This window comes from Sinohyriopsis cumingii, chromosome 14, assembly GCF_028554795.1.
Source record: "Sinohyriopsis cumingii isolate HCF-2022 chromosome 14, ASM2855479v2, whole genome shotgun sequence".
In the NCBI taxonomy this organism is placed as follows: domain Eukaryota; kingdom Metazoa; phylum Mollusca; class Bivalvia; order Unionida; family Unionidae; genus Sinohyriopsis; species Sinohyriopsis cumingii.
Window position 1 is genome coordinate 120,278,920 of NC_142974.1, and position 22,730 is coordinate 120,301,649.

The 22,730-nt window shown below is 34.2% G+C and overlaps 1 protein-coding gene across 1 annotated transcript in view; it reads right to left on the minus strand.

Annotated features, from left to right (window-relative positions):
• Positions 1–1,167: 1,167 nt before the first annotated feature.
• The window catches only part of LOC149784713 (uncharacterized), a 70,589-nt gene continuing 49,026 nt past the window's right edge, over positions 1,168–22,730 (minus strand). The window contains exons 5-10 of the mRNA XM_089932741.1: positions 20,882–21,082; positions 17,135–17,431; positions 8,735–8,961; positions 7,523–7,671; positions 4,580–4,640; positions 1,168–3,179 (exon numbers count right to left, since the gene is read on the minus strand). Of these exons, the coding sequence (XP_089788867.1) occupies positions 3,078–3,179; positions 4,580–4,640; positions 7,523–7,671; positions 8,735–8,961; positions 17,135–17,431; positions 20,882–21,082 (1,037 nt within the window). The 3' untranslated portion in view covers positions 1,168–3,077. The remainder of the gene's footprint in view (positions 3,180–4,579; positions 4,641–7,522; positions 7,672–8,734; positions 8,962–17,134; positions 17,432–20,881; positions 21,083–22,730) is intronic.

The window sequence follows — 22,730 nt, forward strand, 5'->3', positions numbered from 1 at the left end:
GATTTGTTGTCCCTGTTTTAATAACTGCTAAAGATCGTGTACTGTAGAATAATTCAGATTGATTTCTGAGCAGATGTGGGAAATCATTTTCATTAAATGTCTGCTTAAATCATGTACATTTTTCACAAGGACAAAATCCAAAGAAATGTTGTTGTTGTTGTGGGTTTTTACGCCATTTTTCAACACACGATAGGCTGTACATGGCGGCCAATATTAATGGTGGAGGAAGAACCCGGGAAAACCCCAGAAAGAAACACCAACCCACGAGAAGCTACTGACAAGCTTTCTCACATACCCACATTGGCTGAATCCAAGACTCGAACCCACGCAGACAGAGGTGAGATGGCAGTGATCCGTAACGGAAAGCGCGTTAGACCACTCGGCCACTCGAGGCCCCTCCAAAGAAATGTCAGCCATAGTACATGAAAATAATATATTGGTGTGCCATAATTCTCTACACTGTGTATGTTGCAAAGAGAAACAGCTTCATCTTACATATGTCACTTTCTCAGAAGATCATAATCTCTGACTCCTATTCCAAGTACAATTCATCAACAAAGCTTGGTCCAGGTCAGAGATGTTATTGTGCAAAAAGTGTGTTTCACCGTGCTCTTAATCTTTGACCATCAAAATCAATAGATCTCTTCCACATTATAACAGCAAGCTTCCTGCAGAATTTGATCTAATTGTTTTCAAATTTAAAATTAGCATTATTATACAAAAATCATTTTTATTTGGTAACAGTGATATTGACATTTTGACCTCCATAATCTTCCTTACCACAAGTGCAGCCTATCCACAAAGTTTTCTTCTACATCTGTTATATAGTACCAATGTTATTTTTATACATCTGTGATGTAGTACCAATGTTATTTTTATACATCTGTTATATAGTACCAATGTTATTTTTATACATCTGTGATGTAGTACCAATGTTATTGTTATACATCTGTGATGTAGTACCAATGTTATTGTTCTACATCTGTGATGTAGTACCAATGTTATTGTTCTACATCTGTGATGTAATACCAATGTTATTGTTCTACATCTGTGATGTAGTATTATTGGTTTTTTTTCTAGATCTGTGATATAGTACTAATGTTTCATATGCAAATTATGTTTCCTCATTAAATCAGTGGAGAAAACAAAGTAAAGAACAATATAGGATTAAAGAGGATTTCCCAAAGTACAAGCCATCTACAAAGTTTGGTAATTATTGATGGTGGATAATTTGAGTTATGGTGCAGAAAATTGAATGGTAGCATATCGATGGTTGGATAACAGGCGTAACTTTGAGATTTTATTGCCACGTGACCACAATACTAGCTACACTATTTATAGTGCTGATTATAAGCAAATTTCAATAAAAAGATGTTGAAAAATGGCTTAGACAGTAAGTCACCAAGTTAAAGACGTATACAAAAAATAGCCATCTGTACCATAAAATATATGATAAACAAGTTAAAATTCTGCAAATTGTACATTATTAATAGTATATTATAATAAAGTTCCTTGTTCCTTGACTGAGTTCACATTGAAAAGCTTTTGAATGATACAACTCTCTAATCATGGATTTCATGCTATGGAGTTTTGTGTTGAGTTTCCATTTTCATTCCACACATACCGACAAGTATAGTGAACTTGAAAATTAAGAAAACAAGTGAGTAGGGTAGCTTTGGCTGCTTTGTCTACCTTTTATTGTTACCTTTGTTGACAATGTGTCTAGGTAGTCAGTATTGCAGAATAATTTTTACAAACTATGAAAAAATCAGGTTTCTATAAAATATGGAATATAAATGGGCTCTACAAGGCAATGCTGGCAATTCAATCATGTGCATATCATAGCAAATAATAAAAAAATGTTATCCACATACAGGGTGCAAGGAAACAGATTTTAGTTTGGAAATTTTCCCCAAAGTCTTGCCTTTCTCACAGACATTGTTGATTAGTTATGAAAAAAATGGAGGACACATTAAGAATGAGCTTTTGCAACAAATGTGGATCATAGCAATAATGATTTTGCACCAGGCTGTCAAAACCCCTTATGAACTGTGGAGCTAATCTATCATGCATTAAGCTGTCACAAAGACTCATAAGTTATGCAATAACACACAATTACAACAATAAAATGGTGATATGGACTGATTTCAAAGCATTGTTTTTGTTTTTAGTTTAATATCATTTTTATCACAGGATGTTCTAATCATGGCAGCCAGTATATCTGGTGGAGAAGAATCAGGAAAAATCTTGGGAAGAATCACTGACCAATGGGAAGCTACTGGCAGACTTTCTCACATACCCACACTGGCCGAGTCTGAGATTTGAACCCATACAGGTAGATGTCAGACATCAGTGATAAGTAATATCAAGTGCTTCAGTCCACATAAAGAGCTGGGGTCTTCCTTGCTTTATTTAAAATGGTATTGTACTTCTTACAATGTATTCTGTGTATTATCAAGTTATATCACTGTAGTAACAGCATTTAGGAAACTGAGCTACTCAAAAGGTAAACCAGGTCACTGAATCAGGCCGCTGTGACTTGTTTTGACTGAAGAGTACTATACTTCTCTTGAAGCATTTGCAAGCAGTTGAGTCTACAAATCTGAGCTGAACATAAAGACAAATATGGGTAACAATGATGGGAAACATAAGTTGCAGTGACCTAATTTTGACTGAATGACTGTCATGATGCATCTTTATCCCTACTTACCTGACTCTGAATATCTTCGAAACTGAGCATATATGCAAACATAGGCCTAGAACAACCACGTTACAAAATAGGTAATGCACAAATCTATGAACCGTGAATGTAAATAAGTGACCTAATTTGCAATGCAATGGTACACTTGAAACATTTTCATAGCAAGTCATGTGACTTGACAAAAATTAGTCTCTTAAACAATCTGAGCAAAAATTAAGGAAAATATAGCAAGTGCTGTGATGGTGGAAAGATTAATGTGCCATTTGATTATAACTTTTACAATGTGATAAAACTATTATATCTAATAATTACTTTACAGTCAATGCAGTTAATTAATAAAAGTGTGAGACAACACTGGAATGTTTATTTTTTGGTATTATATGGACAAATCTTTTAATCCTCTAAGAAACATCGCCATGGTCAGCAAACTAGTGATGCCCAAATTCTTCTGTAAACAATTGTAGAAAAATTCTGGGGCCTGAAATGAAAGATTCATTATTTGAAACAATTGATTGTAATATAATATTTCTGTTTACAAATACTTTATGTGTAAATAATTCATGCTGTATTCTCAACTATATATCATTAAAGTGTGTATACTACAAGTCAAACCAGGCAGATCCAATGTTGGGAACTGAATCCACACCATAATGCCATAATAACCATGCTGCTACCAATACTCTGTCCTGCTGTAGTCAATACATTTATGCCTTAAGCCAGCCATAGTCAAATCATTATGTCATTGAGCCAGTCACAGCAATGCCATTAAGCCAGCCATAGTCAATATGTTTATGCCATTAAGACAGTCATAGTCAAATCATTACGTCATTGAGCCAGTCGCAGCTATGCCATTAAGCCAGCCATAGCCAATACTTTTGTGCCATCAAGCTAGCCATAGTCAATACTTTCATGCCATTAAGCCAGCCATAGAAATGCCATTAAGCCAGGCATAGTCAATACTTTTATGCCATTAAACCAGGCATAGTCAATACTTGTATGCCATTAAGACAGCCATAGTCAAATCATTAAGCCATTGAGCCAGTTACAGCAATGCTTTTAAGCCAGGCATAGTCAATACTGTTATGCCATTAAGAAAGACATAGTCAAATCATTTTGCCATTGAGCCATCCAAAGCAATGCCATTAAGCCAAGCATAGCCAATACTTATATGCCATTAAGAAAGACATATTCAAAGCATTTTGCCATTGAGCCAGTCACAGCAATGCCATTAAGCCAAGTATAGTCAATACTTGTATGCCATTAAGCCAGGCATAGTCAATAATTTTATGCCATTAAGAAAGACTTAGTCAAATCATTTTGCCATTGAGCCAGTCACAGCAATGCCATTAAGCCAAGCATAGTCAATACTTGTATACCATTAAGCCAAGCATAGTCAATACTTGTATGCCATTAAGTCAAGCATAGTCAATACTTGTATGCCTTTAAACCAGCTATGCTCAATACTTTTATGCCATTATGAAACAGATCATAACCCAGATTACTCTAATGCAGCTATAGAGTGATAGTACACAAGAATATGAACTGTGATGCAACAAATTTTAAATAATGCTGAATATTTTATACAAATAAATTATACACTGCTAAACATGTTATACAAGAATTATTAATAGCTTCAGAGAAATAGAACTTCATAGTTATAAGTAAATTTGAAAACTAGTTATTGTAAATTCATGAATTTGGTGTTTTGCTTCAGGGTGCAAGACAGAAATTACTACATTGTCAGAACTGGAGGTGAGATTGAGTGAAAAACCAAACCTTGGTATCAGACGGGGGAGGGGAGCAAAATAATTATGGGGGAGCAGGGTCTCTAATACATAAACGAGAGTAAGCACTTTTAGGACTACTTGGCCTTCATACCTCTGATCTCATCATCACCAAAAGTGCAAGCTCTTTACCCGTCAATTTTTCAAAGTTTTTCCTGGAATAAAAGTGAAGAACTTGATCAATTTTCAGCTAAAAAGGCAACATGAGGTTAATGCACTATATGTCTCATTTACCATGTTTATTCAAGAATAAAGGGAACACAGTAAAGACAGTATGTCTCATTTACAGTGCTTATTCAGGGACAAGGCAACATGATGTTAATGCACTGTATGTCTCAGTTACCATGTTTATTCAAGAATAAAGGGAACACAGTAAAGACAGTATGTCTCATTTACAGTGCTTATTCAGGGACAAGGCAACATGATGTTAATGCACTGTATGTCTCAGTTACCATGTTTATTCAAGAATAAAGGGAACACAGTAAAGACAGTATGTCTCATTTACAGTGCTTATTCAGGGATAAGGCAACATGATGTTAATGCACTGTATATCTCAGTTACCATGTTTATTCAAGAATAAAGGGAACACAGTAAAGACAGTATGTCTCATTTACAGTGCTTATTCAGGGATAAGGCAACACGATGTTAATGTACTGTATGTCTCAGTTACTATGCTTATTCATTTAAAACCATCTGCCCAAAAACGCTTAAGCCTGCCCACTGGTCTATATTATCTAAATGCAATACAGTGCACAAGTAATCTGTATGAATGTACTTACACATTATCCAAATGCAATACAGTGCACAAGTATTCTGTATACATGTACTTACACATTATCCAAATGCAATAGACTGCACAAGTATTCTGCATACATGTACTTACACATTATCCAAATGCAGTAGAGTGCACAAGTAATCTGCATACATGTACTTACACATTATCCAAATGCAAAAAAGTGCACAAGTATTCTGCATACATGTACTTACACATTATCCAAATGCAATAGACTGCACAAGTATTCTGCATACATGTACTTACACATTATCCAAATGCAATAGACTGCACAAGTATTCTGCATACATGAACTTACACATTATCCAAATGCAGTAGAGTGCACAAGTAATTTGCATACATGTACTTACACATTATCCAGATGCAAAAAAGTGCACAAGTATTCTGCATACATGTACTTACACATTATCCAAATGCAATAGACTGCACAAGTATTCTGCATACATGTACTTACACATTATCCAAATGCAGTAGAGTGCACAAGTAATTTGCATACATGTACTTACACATTATCCAGATGCAAAAAAGTGCACAAGTATTCTGCATACGTGTACTTACACATTATCCAAATGCAATACAGTGCACAAGTAATCTGCATGCATGTATTTAAACATTATCGAAATGCAATACAGTGCACAAGTAATCTGCATGCATGTATTTATACATTATCCAAATGCAATAGAGTGCACAAGTAATCTGCATGCATGTATTTACACATTATGCAAATGCAATAGAGTGCACAAGTAATCTGCATGCATGTACTTACACATTATCCAAATGCAATAGAGTGCACAAATAATCTGCATGCATGTACTTACACATTATCCAAATGCAATAGAGTGCACAAGTAATCTGCATGCATGTACTTACACATTATTCAAATGCAATACAGTGCTCAAGTATTCTCCATACATGTACTTACACATTATCCAAATGCAATACAGTGCTCAAGTAATCTGCATGCATGTATTTACACATTATCCAAATGCAATACAGTGCTCAAGTATTCTCCATACATGTACTTACACATTATCCAAATGCAATACAGTGCACAAGTAATCTCCATGCATGTACTTACACATTATCCAAATGCAATACAGTGCTCAAGTAATCTGCATGCATGTATTTACACATTATCCAAATGCAATACAGTGCACAATTAATCTCCATACATGTACTTGCACATTATCCAAATGCAATACAGTGCACAAGTAATCTCCATACATGTATTTGCACATCATCCAAATGCAATACAGTGCACAAGCAATCTCCATACATGTATTTACACATTATCCAAATGCAATACAGTGCACAAGCAATCTCCATACATGTATTTACACATTATCCAAATGCAATACAGTGCACAAGTAATGTCCATACATGTATTTATACATTATCCATATGCAATACAGTGCACAAGTAATCTGCATGCATGTATTTACACATTATCCAAATGCAATACAGTGCACAAGTAATGTCCATACATGTATTTATACATTATCCAAATGCAATACAGTGCACAAGTAATCTCCATACATGTACATGTATTCAAACATAATTTGTTTTGTGACAGATTAGCAGCACATTTTATAAATCAGATGTGTGAGATTATCTAAGTGATATATATGGATAATTTGTTGGTTTTGTTTATAATTTTATTTTTATATATTTCTTTATGTGATCCTGTTCCTTTTACATTTATATTATCACTTCTGTGATCTGTCCCTTTTACATTTCTATTATCCTTTCTGTGCTCCTGTCCTTTTTGCATTGATGTTATCCTTTGGTTCTTTTGACTTTAATAGAATTTTCATGATACAGCTTTAAAGAGGGTCAGTAATGAGTGAAGACTACAAATTAGCTTATATAAGGCAGCAATATCCCAAGGGGCTTTATAATGAGTGAAGATTGAACAAATTAGTTTACAAAAGGCAGCAGTATACCCAAGGGCTTTATAATGAATGAAGACTGTACAGATTAGCTTTTATAAGGCAGCAATATACCAAATGGGCTTTATAATGAATGAAGATTGTACAAATTAATTTACAAAAGGCAGCCTTATACACAGGGGCTTAATAATGAGTGAAGAGTGTACCTAGGGGCTTTACAAGAAGTGAAGACTGTACCAAACGTTTTTTCAAGGGGTGTAGACTGTACCTGCTGACTTTACATTAAAGAAATCAGCAGTATACCAGGGGACTTTATAATGAGTGAGGACTGTACATGCATGTGCAATAGTCTTACTTTGGGAGATTGTGTTTTTCAATCCATTTGTTGACATGATCAGGTGTCCAGTTCCAAGCAGCATCCACAAGTGGTGAATGTACCGCATGTCCTGCTTTCCTTGGAGTTACTGCTTCCAGCATACCATCCACCATTTCCATGGTATCTTCCTGTGTAAGGACATTATATTTACATTTCATGAATACTGTATTATAAAGCACATTAATTGAAATATTAAATCATGATATAAAAACTCATAAGATCACGATGTCATACAAGGCATCTAAATCTAACTCAGGTACTTCACTGTACTGTATTGCAGTCTCAAGGAATAAAACCATCTCATTTGATGAAAGCAATATTATATTATTTGTACTTAAATATATGCAACCACTGGAACCATTTATCTCATAAGTAAAAATTATTTAAGTCATTACATTTCTGCTCATTCTTCAAAGAAACATCATGCCAAATATTAGCATCCTCCCTCAGTCTGATTAGGTGGGTGGTTACAAGGATAACAGTAATAGATGGATGTATGGACAAAAGATGGACACAAAGATGGACATATTACCTATCACAGTATATTTATAAAAATGCAGACATAACATTGATGGCAGAACTCTTGTTGAATCATGATATGCTGTGACTGATGTACTTTATTATTTACTGTATCCCAATATGAAATGAGTGATTGGTGTTCTCGCCTTTCCTGTATCCCAATATATGCATGCAGTTAGGGACTGGTGAACTTATTTATAGGATCCCAATATGCATTGAGTACAGGTGTACTTTATTCTTTACTGGATCCCAATATGTGGTGCGTGATTGTTATAGTTTCTTAGTTACTGGATCCCAATCTGCAATGAGTGATTAGAGTACCTCATTCTTTCCTGGATCTCAATAAGCAGTATGTAACTGGTGTACTTTATTATTTACTGGAAACCTATATGCAGTGAGTGACTGGTGTACTTTATTATTTATTTGATCCCAATATGCACTGAGTGATTTGTGTGCTTGCTTATTTACTAGATCCCAGTATACAGTGAGTGACTGGCAAACCTTATTATTTACTGGATTCCAATATACAGTTTGTGACTGGAATACTTTGTTAGTTACTGGATCCCAATATGTGGTGAGTGACTGGTGTACTGTATTATTTACTTCTCTGAATCTAGTATCAAATAGTAGAAAAGGAAAAAAGAAAAGTTTTAGTTTCCTAGTTTTACTTACATGCTGGATTTTAATGGGTGTTATTTTAGGCTCTGCATCTTCATTGCCATAGCTGATAGTAATCTCACGAATGAGCTCCTTAACCTTTGCTTCAAATGGATACTTTCCACTAAACTCGTAAAATAGTTTTGCTCCAATAAGAAATCCTAGCCATCCATCTGGTTGGTACCCTCTTTCCATCTTCAGGGGAATAATTTTCTTTCTCAGCTGAAATGCATATTCTGCCTCTGCAAAAAAGCATATACTTCAGTTTAGACGTTAGTGTATTTGCTCTAAAACTCCTCAATTCCCAGTTGATGGATAGCCAACTCCATCCAACCGTCAAATGTTTTAATGTGTATTGCCAATTAATTTAACTTTTAAGGGAAGATTTTACAATGATAAAAGCTTTTGTTTTACATGCAAAGTGTATTCACTATTTTCCATTTATATCTTTGTATCCAACACGTAAGTACACTCCACTACACGGTGAAAACTGGAAGACTTACAAGTGAAGTCATGCCAAAACTAAACTGTGCTGCTCAGTAATAAACTCCACTGATTTACTATCCATGACCATACTAACTACAGTTAAGTCGTTTACGGATACACTATTTAAATGGGGTGAGGTGAGAGATGGCGCATTTTTTTATTTTTTATTTTTTGGTGGGTTTTTTTGGTGCTGAGTCGGGACATTTGTTTGCTTTAACTTTTAAGCGAAATCCACTAATGAGTCAGACCTATCAAAATGGACAAAAGAAAATGATCGTGAAGCAACAACTTTATTTGCCTGTCTTGCAGAGAAATATCTGAAATATATACTGTGAACCATATGTTATGTTTTTTCAAAATGTAGTCTCAAAACCTTAATTTTATAGCAAAATGCATGTGCTACAAGAGATTGTTTCATATTTGAAAGTATTTTTATGATTTTTAAACATTATTATACTGGACAATTGGTTGATAATTGTATAGTTCGGTATTTTGCGATAATTTTACAAAGATTTAATTGAAAACATTATAAAATTTTGCTATTATGACTTTTGAACAGAAAAATAGATAAACGTAGGTAAATTAAAATGCATGTTTACAAAAATATACTCCTATTTTAAATTTCATATAAATGGATAATAATGAATATTCGAACATTAAAATATCTAAGATGTCAAATTAATACCATTTTAAACAATAGTTTCAGATTCAAAATATCAGCATGAAAGTTTAAAATGTGTATGTCCTTTGAGACACTCCAAATATACACACAACAAAGAAACTGATAATGGCATGACAATATTACAGATATGTTTAGTTAACCCTATTTTAACGTGCATTCATGATATTTGTATTTTTCTTGTATGTGACAGTTGAACATCGTCATTATTGACATGATCGTTGATCCGACAATCATTATGACTTATTTATATTCTATACGAAGATAAAATAATTACATTTTTATGCTTAATCAAGTGAATTCACCAAATTTTTAAATAACTTTATCAAAGTTTAGAATGGTAACGTACATGTGGTAGAGTAAATGTTTTTAAAGTTCAAACAATTGCAATATACACTTTTGTGTACAATTAAAAAGACTTGAATGGTTTTACAGTCTCACGTTTAGAAAACACAATTTTAGCCGATTAAACAGAGGGGACAGTTCACATGTACTGTTTAGATAACGTGTGCATTTAACTAACGCGAAGCAAACGTATTGTTAATTAATTTCATTTCGGCATCATATATTTTAAATAGTCGTTCCGATTTTCCAGCTGGGATAGGATATTTCACTTTACAAAGGATATTTTGTTCGTCACTCCATACAAGATCACTACAGGTTGTTCCGACCATTTGAAGTGTCTTTCTGCTTGTTTGATAAAGTCAATCTCAGAGTCTTTGTTGTCACTATCAATGTGTTCAATCCTTCCAAGGTATCATTTTCCACTGTAAACGACAGCTTCTTTACATATTACAGATGCAAGCGCTGAGGTGTCTTTTTCAGAGATTTTAGGGTACATGGCTAAGTCTGACTACAGATGGATGGGTGCTACTTGGTGGGTCACCAGCAGTGATTGACAGGCATTCTACTCCCTCCATATGTGCAAGTTCTACAGCCTCGGCCATGGCTTGAAGCATAGGGTCCATGGCTAAGTCTGACTACAGATGGATGGGTGCTACCTGGTAGGTCAACAGCAGTGATTGACAAAGTGCTCTTGTCTGGTGAAGTGGCAAGCTGACTCAAGAGAAGTTCAGAATGGTCCAGTTGTCGCAGTAAGAACCCGTAATATACACTGAACAGTAACAGGAAGTTTCACGGGTCGTCAAGCTTTTAAGGGTCATCAGTAATACTGACTACATACAAGTTTCATTGTGTTTTCCAATGGTTTTGTCTTAATCGAATTTAGCTCATATTCTTCCAGTTTGGTTCCTTCACTGGAGACCCGGATAAAGCGTAACCCAGTCATATTTGATTGTGTTCCCCATGCATGAAAATCTGAAGTATCCTGGATTACAGCATTTTCCTGTAATAGCTTCATCTGCCATTATTTTTCCTGTTCCATCCAATTCATTATACGGCCCTTTCTCATGGCTTTTAAGTAATTCCATATAGTACCAATGGAGTACAGGCTTATGTCATGAGCAATCAAGTTGAATATAAATCAGTTTATGTACTGGCCAGACGGTGAATCTGTCCAATAATGGATAAACTTAAGACTATGTTTCATCTCCTTCAGCTCCAGAATGAGCCTGTCCAGAAATGCAGCAACTGTCCAAGAAGAATGTGTCATTTTATCACTGACAGAAAAAATTGTTTGTGTGGTTTAGTTCATCGTTCTCTTTGTAATATGCAGTGACTGGATGGAGCATAACCATAAACTGATTTCAGTAGTCCGTCTGTATCTCATCCAATCGCCAACATGAACAATTCTCTGAAATGTCTATCTGTACAACAAATTCATCTTCAGAGAGGGATCATTTTACCCGTTTACTGTACTGGTAGTGCTCATGGACTCTTTCTACATCCTGGTCAAAAAGTTCTACCTGCTTTTTTAGATCTTCTTTGAGGGTCTCTGAATCTATGGGAACAGCCTTAAGACTGGTGTTACCACGATCCATAAAGATCCATGTGGACGTGGAGCAGCTCCACAGAGTGCCATGCAACACATGCAATGAGATTTTAGCAATGGCTGCCAGCACGCAACTGGAGGCAGAGATTCCTCTTTCAAAAGACTGAACGAGGCCAAGGAAAAGAATTGGGATGCGAGGCTATGGTACTAAGCAATCTTGTTTTAGATAGAGTACTTCCTGTGGCTTAACTAGAAGATGAGATAGATCCATGGCCAAAGGTAGAGGGGGGAAGGTCCACCACTTAAACTGCCTAGAAATCTTCTTGCACTTACTACGTCTTTGAGAGATCTCCTTAATCGTAGTCAAATGAGGAGTAAAATGAGTTCAGAATGTAAGATACGTTGAACCTTTCTAAACTGAAGAGAAGTTTGATGTCCTTTGAGCCCTTCCTTGACCATATGTCAGAAGAAGACCAGACTAGTCCACTTCTTACTCAGTGACTTAACATAAGCAGTGATTTGGGTCCACAACTCACAATATGAGCACTGCAAATAGGCTAAAGCCTATGCATCTATGGTGGCATAAATGAGAAATTAATCCCTCCGATAGTCTTGAAGGATTAAGATAAATCATAAGGAAGTGGAGATGGGGTACACCAATTTGATCCCCTTCCCTACTCTGGCATGTGTATACTGACTCCCTGTACCAAACAGTATTTGCAGGTAATATAGCGATGGGGGTACCTCAACCCAATCCCTGTCCTTGTGCCAATGGGCTCTAATGACCAGAGACTGGTACTCAAAAACAGGTGCCCAGTAAGCAGTCAATGTCCCATTGGGTGACTCGAATCTATCGTATAGAACAAAAGTCCTCAGAGCTTACACAAGGCGATTGCTGCTATTTACTTCCAGTGCAGCTCAAAATGCTTGTTGCTGTAAGTGGTCTAAGAGCTTTGAGAGGGTGATGTTCTTCTCTCATAAGACGGAGGTGCAACTCAATGATACTCTGACCCTCTTATGTGCATCTAAGATACATTATGTAATAATAATGTACCATAAAAGTATGTAATATTAATGTATCATAAAAGTCTGTAATATTAATGTACCATAAAACTATATATTATGAATGTGCCATAAAACTATGTAATATTAATGTACCATAAAACTATGTAATATTAATGTACCATAAAGCTATATAATATTAATGTACCATAAAACTATATAATATTAATGTACCATAAAACTATGTAATATTAATGTACCATAAAACTATATAATATTAATGTACCATAAAACTACGTAATATTTATGTACCATAAAACTATATAATATTAATGTACCATAAAACTATATAATATTAATGTACCATAAAACTATATAATATTAATGTACCATAAAACTATATAATATTACTGTATCATAAAACTGTAATATTAATGTACCATAAAACTATATAATATTACTGTACCATAAAACTATATAATATTAATGTACCATAAAACTATGTAACATTACTGTATCATAAAACTATATAATATGAATGAACCATAAAACTATATATTATTACTGTATCATAAAACTATGTAATATTACTGTATCATAAAACTATGTAATGTTAATGTACCATAAAACTATGTAATATTATTGTATCGTAAAACTATATAATATGAATGAACCATAAAACTATATAATATTACTGTATCATAAAACTATGTAATATTACTGTATCATAAAACTATGTAATGTTAATGTACCATAAAACTATGTAATGTTAACGTTCCATAAAACTATATAATATGAATGTACTATAAAACTATTTAATCAAAAATGAACTATAAAAGAAACATATAGGTAACACAAATCTGGATAAAAATGATAAAATGATATCTGCCCCAGAAGTCCAGATGCATCCAAAAATATTTGAATCAGTATTAAAATTGGATACCATTAAGGAACAGCTATGACCTACCCTAGGCCTGACACTGCTAAAACAGGATACACAATGCTTCAAATGCATGACAGCTTATCCAACAATTACATTGAACTGATGGAGTAAACACTCTAAACACCGAAAGACAGACCTGAATACAACGTGTCTCAGTGATAAGAAAAGGCAAATTTTCCCAAAGAGTAATTGAACTTTACTGAATAAAATGGCAGCCACTAAAAGATGTCCATTAAGAATGTCTATGACACTGGGACAGACTGGGTCTGTATTTTCTTTCCGGTATTATGAATTTGCCAATGACACTGGGGACAGACTGGGTCTATGTTCTTTCCAGTATCATGAATTAGCCAATGACACTGAGGACAGACTCAGTTTGTGTATCTTTAGGTGCTATGGATTTGCCAATAGCACTGGGGACAGACTGGGTCTGTATTTTCTTTCCGGTATTATGAATTTGCCAATGACACTGGGGACAGACTGAGTTTGAGTTCTTTCTGGTACTATGAATTTGCCAACGACACTGGGGACAGACTGGGTCTATGTTCTTTCCAGTATCATGAATTAGCCAATGACACTGAGGACAGACTCAGTTTGTGTATCTTTAGGTGCTATGGATTTGCCAATAGCACTGGGGACAGACTGGGTCTGTGTTCTTTCTGGTACTATGAATTGGCCAATGACATTGGGGACAGACTGAATTTGTGTTCTTTTAGGTCCTATGAATTAGTCTATGACATAGAGAACTGATTCAGTCTATGTTCTTTTTAGCTCTAGACTTTCTATCTCTTTCCATCTAATGGAAAGATATAATTTTCCAAACTAGACATGAGTAATTTAAGAAAAGTACACAACTAAATAATAACAGATATTGTATTATACCAATCACAGTGATCTTCATTTTTGACCTCTTGAGTCCAAAATAATTAAGCTTTTTCTTCACCCAGCTGTAAACCAACCATAAAATTTGACAACTATACACGATGGAGAACTCATTTCATGGTGCAAAAACCATTTCCCCTGTAGTCACAAATACCTAATCTTCAAACTAGAGTTCTTCCTTACTCTGAGTGCATATCATTCACAAAGTCTGTAACTGTTGATGTGAAAGACCTGAAATCATTGTGAAGAAACTACGTTTCTACTTTAAGTCACATTGACCTTTGATTCCAAGTTTGGTAAGTGGGGGTTGGTCGGGTGATGGTAGACAACTCTAGCTATCGGTAAGTGGGGGCTGATGGGGTGATGGTAGACAACTCTAGCTATTGGTAAGTGGGGGCTGGTGGGGTGATGGTAGACAACTCTAGCTATTGGTAAGTGGGGGCTGGTGGGGTGACGGTAGACAGCTCTAGCTATTGGTAAGTGGGGGCTGGTGGGGTGATGGTAGACAACTCTAGCTATTGGTAAGTGGGGGCTGATGGGGTGATGGTAGACAACTCTAGCTATTGTGTAAACTAAACTTTTAACATGGAGATAGATGGACATGACAACACAATATGCTCCACCATATGGTGATGGAACCACAGTGGTTAGCATGCTGGATTCACAACCAGAATGATGCAGGGTTGAATCCTACCACTGGACCAGCCTGGTTCATCTACCATGGTGTGTCATTGTGAGCAATGCATTTTACTCTGATTGCCTTGGCACTAAAGAACATACTTATGGAGCACAAAATGGCCTTCCTGTGTTGCAATGTCACAAAACACTAAACCAATTAAAACCATCTCATGGAAGGCATATCAAATTATTAGATATATTTAGCATGAAATCGCATTTACATAAACAATGCAATAACAATTAATATGACCTGGAGTAAATTATGTAACTGCAAATTCAAAACAAAATTTCACAAAATAAAATTTGATCATCCCAAGTGACCACATTAAAATGGAAGCTTTTTAATGAGTAATCACTCCACTTTAATTAATTATGGTCAGTAGGTAAAGGTAAACTATATTTTTGCATGCTGCACATTGAATATGGTGCTTAATTTCTTTTATTTAATTTCAAATGTAACTTAGAATTTAAGTGGTCTTTTATTGTTTTATTTATTGTGATCCTTCAGTTCCTGTTCATAACTGACATTTGTTTTATTTACCTAGACACTAAATTCACATTAAATTACTGACCTTTTAATATGCCTTGCTTGCATATATTTTAAGTTGTGTGCTAATTGATTTGTCCCACTCTAATTGTGTAATATGATCTTCCAACATCTTCATGTGGAATTATTTCTTTATTGTTTTTGTCATTTTCATAAGAATCTCATTAGAACTTATGCTGAATTATCACTTTAATAATGACAATTATGCTGAATTCTTGTTTAAATCTTGCAAATTATGCATAATTGTTTCAATCATGCCAAATATAAATAAATCTTATCTTAGCTCTCTCAGGTATAAGTTGGATCCAACTGCAAACAACAATGACATTGATCTTCCATTACATTATGTGTCATTATGTCTTCATTGTTTTTGTCATGTCTGTAAGAAGCTCATTAGAAATTATGCTGATGTTGCTGTTTTGATAATGACATTTATGCTGAATTGTCATTTTAATCTTGCCAATTATGCTGAACGTTTGTTTTATTCATTCCAATTATGCTGAATTGTCATTTAGATAATGGAAACTATAAATAAATTTTATCTTAGATCTCTGACCATATGTACTTAAGTATGGGTTGAATCCAACTGTAAACAACAATGACCCTGATCTTCCATCACAATATGTGCCAGCTGATAAGGGTCCATCTTGTTTGTTTTACTGATTAGTCCTAACATAGAGCTAGATCTGATGGTAAAAAAATGTGAAGCATAAATGTGAAAAATGTGAAGCAGATCTGGTTTCTTGCATTGTGCAGTTGGATTCAATTTATACTAGAGTAAATATGGTATATAATGGCTTGATTGTAATGGGGACTGCTCTGGTAGCCTATTGGCTTGATTATCTGCCTCAGTTGTGGGAGATCAAGGGTTCGAATCTTGGCCAAGACATACCAAAGATGGTGTTTAACAGCTGCCTCACTAGGCACTCAGCATTAGGAGGTTAGTGTTAAAACTGGTCAGCCTGGTGTCAGGATAACTTGACTGGGTTGGACCTCATTCTATATGTCTGCGGCAAGATTCCCCAGTTTTAGACATCACTATAAAGTGAGACACTGTGGACATTGTAACAGTATGACAGAAAAATTGTTAAAGCTATGTTAAAAATACAAATCAGACACACAGAGATCATAATGGGCAAGGTTTGACTTACATTAATAACAATTCAATGCTGTCAGGTACAATGAAATTACTAATACTCAAATATCATTCATATCTCAAAAACACTTGAAGTACATGTACTTTCAGAGTCCTCATAGCTATCATATATACTCAAGAAAAAACAGCTTCACTGTTTTTAAATGTTTACCTGCTCTACAGTTTGGACTGTCCTTGTATTTCTGTGACATGCATATAAGAACAACGTGTGCAAGTTCTACAGCCTCTGCCATGGCTTGAAGTGTTGAGCCACCCATGTTGTCAATATCCATCCACACAGTATAACCTTGTTTTTTCAGAAAGTCTCTTATTGCTACCAACTCCTTCTGATGGCTCCAGTTGTAGCTGATCATGATGTGGCCTTTTTGGTCTGCAACAGGTGCTCCAGGGAGCATACTTAATTGACTGGCTGCACTTGCAGGCCTGTTCTTCTGTTCAAATGAATCACCTAAATAGATAAAATTTTGAGAATGAGAGTGAGACCCCTTTTAGCAAGAGATGTGTTCATGGAACATAAATGCTTTATCATATTTCATGGAAACTGACCTAAAGGCAAACCCTGACTGCATGGATGGACAGATGGAGGGAGTAGAATACCTGACACACAGTAGAATACCTGACACACAGTAGAATACCTGACACACATATTTTGCAAGATTTAGCAACCAGACAATAATGCAACAATTTTGCTGTCTACAAGTGTAAAGGGTCACTGAGGACAATAGTGTTGTGTTCATAAGCAAGGTATTTAATGGGGACTGTCCTAGTCAGTCCAGTTGTACTAAATGTCAGCTTGGAGGTGAGCCCCTAGCAAACTGGTGTTAGTTTTATCTACATGGGAAAATGATCATTGAAATTGACAAGTGCAAGCCATCCACAAAGTTTAGCTGAGGTATATCATGTAGGTCAAAAACATTATTGTATGGATATTTCTATTCATTCAGCCATATTGACCTTGACTTCAGACATTTTGACCTTGAAATAAAAATGGTTCTTTCATACAATAAGTGTGAGCCATCCACAATATTTGGTAACCATAGATGATGAAGAATACATTTTGTGCTAAAACCAGACACTTCTTTCAGCCAATCATATTGACCTTTGACCTTTTAAATTAATTAAATTGTTCCTTGTCCCATGTGCAAGCTATCCACACAAGCTGGTAACTAATGATCCTTCAAAACTCAAAATATGTTGTTCAGAAACTATTTTCTTTCTTTCAGTTAGTGATTTTGATCTTTGAGGTTTTGAACCAAAATTTTCTAAAGTTCTTCCTCTTTTATGTGCAAGCTATCCACATTCATGTAGTTTGGTAACTGTAGATGATGGAGAACTTGAGGTATTGTGTGGAAGCCATTATTTTTCTTTCAGTGACTTTGATCATTTTAACCCTGAACTCTATAAGCTTTTTTCCTTACACCTTGTGCAAGCCATCCTTGAAGTACTTACTGTAGATGGTGGAGAATTTGACTAAATATGCTTATATACATATTTGGCAGCTGACAGGCAGACTACATCATCATGTAAAACGTATTGCCTTATGGCAGTCATGTACAAAGATACATGGAGTGAATTTAGTAAACTCTAATACTTAGGTTGAATCTGAGCATGTGGGATACTGCAGATTGTTGTAATTTTTAACTCCCTAGAGTGCACCAGTCAGAAGTCAATTATCATCAAATTAAATTCAATTCTACAATTTGGTCTTATCCAAAGTCCTTCATATTTATTACATGATACGCACCTGCCATACACATCCTATTTTTAGAAAATATTGACATATTTTCTACAGATAGTTTTATCTGATTATAAGCCTAGTCATATATATATATATATATATATATATATATATATATATGTGTGTGTGTGTGTGTGTGTGTGTGTGTGTGTGTGTGTGTGTCAGCTCCCACTGCAAGAAACATTGACCCTGATCTGCCATTGTGTAATTTGCAAAGAATCTGAAAGCAGCAGATTGTGTAAATGTACAATACTACCATTTTAGCTATTGACAGTAGAGTGAGGTGCCAGTGAACACAACACACACACACAAATATATATATATATATATATATATATATATATATATATATATATATACATATACTTACATGCAAGTCAGCTCCAAATTATAGGTGAATATATCTAAAATAATCCATGCCCAGCATAAAGGTCCTAAATGATGAAAGGGCAAACTCTTTCTTTGCTGTTGTTGTTATAGGGTCTAACGCCATTTTCAGCACAAGATAGGCTATACATGGTGGCCATTATAAATGGTGGAGGAAGAACCCGGGAAAACTCCAGAAAGAACCACCGACCCATGAGAAGCTACCAGCAAGCTTTCTCAAATACTCACATAGGCTGAGCCCAGGACTAAAAATCACACACACAGAGGTGAGATGGCAGTGATCCTTAACACTGAGCACTTTAGAAAACTTTGCCACTCAGGGCCACTTTTCTTTGTTATTATACTATATTTTACAATATTTAATGTCAATTTGTATTATCATAATATACTTTCCAATATTTAATGTCAATTTTTATTATTGTACTATACTTTGCAATGATTGTTTAATGTCAATCATTATTATAATATATTCTACAATCATACTTTACTATGTTTAATGTCAGTATCTTCTGTTCCATTTTCTGCTGTCTCTGTTCATCCATTTGTATAGAACTTTTTTGAATTAAAATCATATATCCATTTACAAAGTACTTAATTTAAATTAAGATCATTCATTCATTCATTTACAAAGTACTTAATTTAAATTAAGATTATTCATTCATTCATTTACAAAGTACTTAATTTAAATTAAAATCATTTATTCATTTACAAAGTACTCAATTGAAATTAAAAGCATTCATCCATTTACAAGGCACTTAATTTAAATTAAAATCATTAATTCATTTACAAAGTACTTAATTTAAATTAAGATCATTCATTCATTCATTCATTTACAAAGTACTTAATTTAAATTAAAATCATTCATTTATTCATTTACAAAGTACTTAATTTAAATTAAGATCATTCATTCATTCATTTACAAAGTACTTAATTTAAATTAAAATCATTCATCCATTTACAAAGTACTCAATTTAAATTAAAATCTGTCATCCATTTACAAAGCACTCAATTTAAATTAAAATCATTCATTCATTTACAAAGTACTCAATTTAAATTAAAATCATTCATTCATTTACAAAGTACTTAATTTAAATTAAAATCATTCATCCATTTACAAAGTACTTAATTTAAATTAAAATCATTCATTCATTTACAAAGTACTCAATTTAAATTAAAATCTGTCATCCATTTACAAAGTACTTAATTTAAATTAAGATCAATCATTCATTCATTTACAAAGTACTCAATTTAAATTAAAATCATTCATTTATTTATAAAGTACTTAATTTAAATTAAAATCATTCATCCATTTACAAAGTACTCAATTTAAATTAAAATCATTCATCCATTTACAAAGTAATTAATTTAAATTAAAATCATTCATTCATTAACAAAGTACTTAATTTAAATTAAGATCATTCATTCATTCATTTGCAAAGTACTTAATTTAAATTAAAATCATTCATTCCTTCATTTACAAAGTACTCAATTTAAATTAAAATCATTCATTCATTTACAAAGTACTTAATTTAAATTAAAATCATTCATCCATTTACAAAATACTTAATTTAAATTAAAATCATTCATACATTTCCATAGCATTTAATTTGAATTAAATGACCTCATGCTTTACGTCATGATGTTTTTCTATTTGTCACAAAATATAATAAGATTTTTATGCCTGGGATGATTACAAAAATCAACACTTGACAGCAAATAAATATATGTAATGATAGTCAATGGTAATCTTGAAAATATGAAACATAGCAATACCTATATGTTTATACTTCTCATTATTTTGAAGTGTCTCTCGAAGAACCCACAATGTTCCATCAGCAGCCTTTTTGACCTCCTTATCTGAGGAATTTTCTTTCAATTTTATCAGCAAGTCAATAATCATGAGCTCTTTGTCATCCACAATCTTGCTGTGGTTCTCTTTTTCAAAAGCCAGAATCCAGATAGCTCCAACTGCCTCTGTGTTACAGAAGAAAAGATGTTTACTACCTAACTGCCTATTCTATATGCAATTTTTCTACACATACAAGTTGCAAAAATTAACATACAAAACTTCCTCACCATAAGGACCTTCATTATTACACCTATTCCTTGCAACACATTAAAATGATGGAGTATGTATATTTACTATAAGGTGGTCTTAACATAATGCATCATACTATATGGCCTACTGGTCAATGAGTGACTACTGTATATACATTGCTTAGTATTTCAATGAGTGGCTACTGTGTATGCATTAGTTAGTATTTCAATGAGTGGCTACTGTGTATGCATTAGTTAGCATTTCAATGAGTGGCTACTGTGTATGCATTAGTTAGTATTTCAATGAGTGGCTACTGTGTATGCATTAGTTAGCATTTCAATGAGTGGCTACTGTGTATGCATTAGTTAGTATTTCAATGAGTGGCTACTGTGTATGCATTAGTTAGTATTTCAATGAGTGGCTACTGTGTATGCATTAGTTAGCATTTCAATGAGTGGCTACTGTGGATGCATTAGTTAGTGTTTCAATGAGTGGCTACTGTGTATGCATTGTTAGTATTTTAATGAGTGGCTACTGTGTATGCATTAGTTAGTGTTTCAATGAGTGGCTACTGTGTATGCATTAGTTAGTATTTCAATGAGTGACTACTGTGTATGCATTAGTTAGTGTTTCAATGAGTGGCTACTGTGTATGCATTGTTAGTATTTTAATGAGTGGCTACTGTGTATGCATTAGTTAGTGGTTCAATGAGTGGCTACTGTGTATGCATTGGTTAGTATTTTAATGAGTGGCTACTGTGTATGCATTAGTTAGTGTTTTAATGAGTGACTGCTGTGTATGTTAGTGTTTTAATGAGTGGCTACTGTGTATGCATTAGTTAGTGTTTTAATGAGTGGCTACTGTGTATGCATTAGTTAGTGTTTCAGTGAGGGGCTACTGTATATACATCAGTCAGTGTTTTAATGAGTGGCTACTGTATATACATTGCTTAGTATTTCAATGTGTGGCTACTGTGTATGCATTCGTTAGTGTTTCAGTGAAGGGCTACTATATATCAGTCAGTGTTTCAATGAGTGACCACTGTATATGCATTCGTTAGTGTTTTAATGAGTGGTTACTTTATATGAATTAATTAGTGTTTCAGTTAGTGTTTCAGTGAGTGGCTACTGTATATGCATTTGTTAGTATTTTAATGAGTGGCTACTTTATATGAATTAGTTAGTGTTTCCATGAGTGGCTACTGTATATGCATTTGTTAGTATTTTAATGAGTGGCTACTTTATATGAATTAGTTAGTGTTTCCATGAGTGGCTACTGTATATGCATTTGTTAATGTTTTAATGAGTGGCATTGGTTAGTGTGAGTGGCTACTGTGTATGCATTGGTTAGTGTTTTATTGAGTGGTTAGTGTTTTATTGAGTATGTATGCATTGATTAGAATTTTAATGAGTGGCTACTGCATATGCATTGGTTAGTGTTTTAATGAGTGGCTACTGTGTATCCATTGGTTAGTGTTTTATTGAGTGGTTAGTGTTTTAATGAGTGGTTAGTGTTTTATTGAGTGGTTAGTGTTTTAATGAGTATGTATGCATTGGTTAGTGTTTTAATGAGTGACTTCTGTGT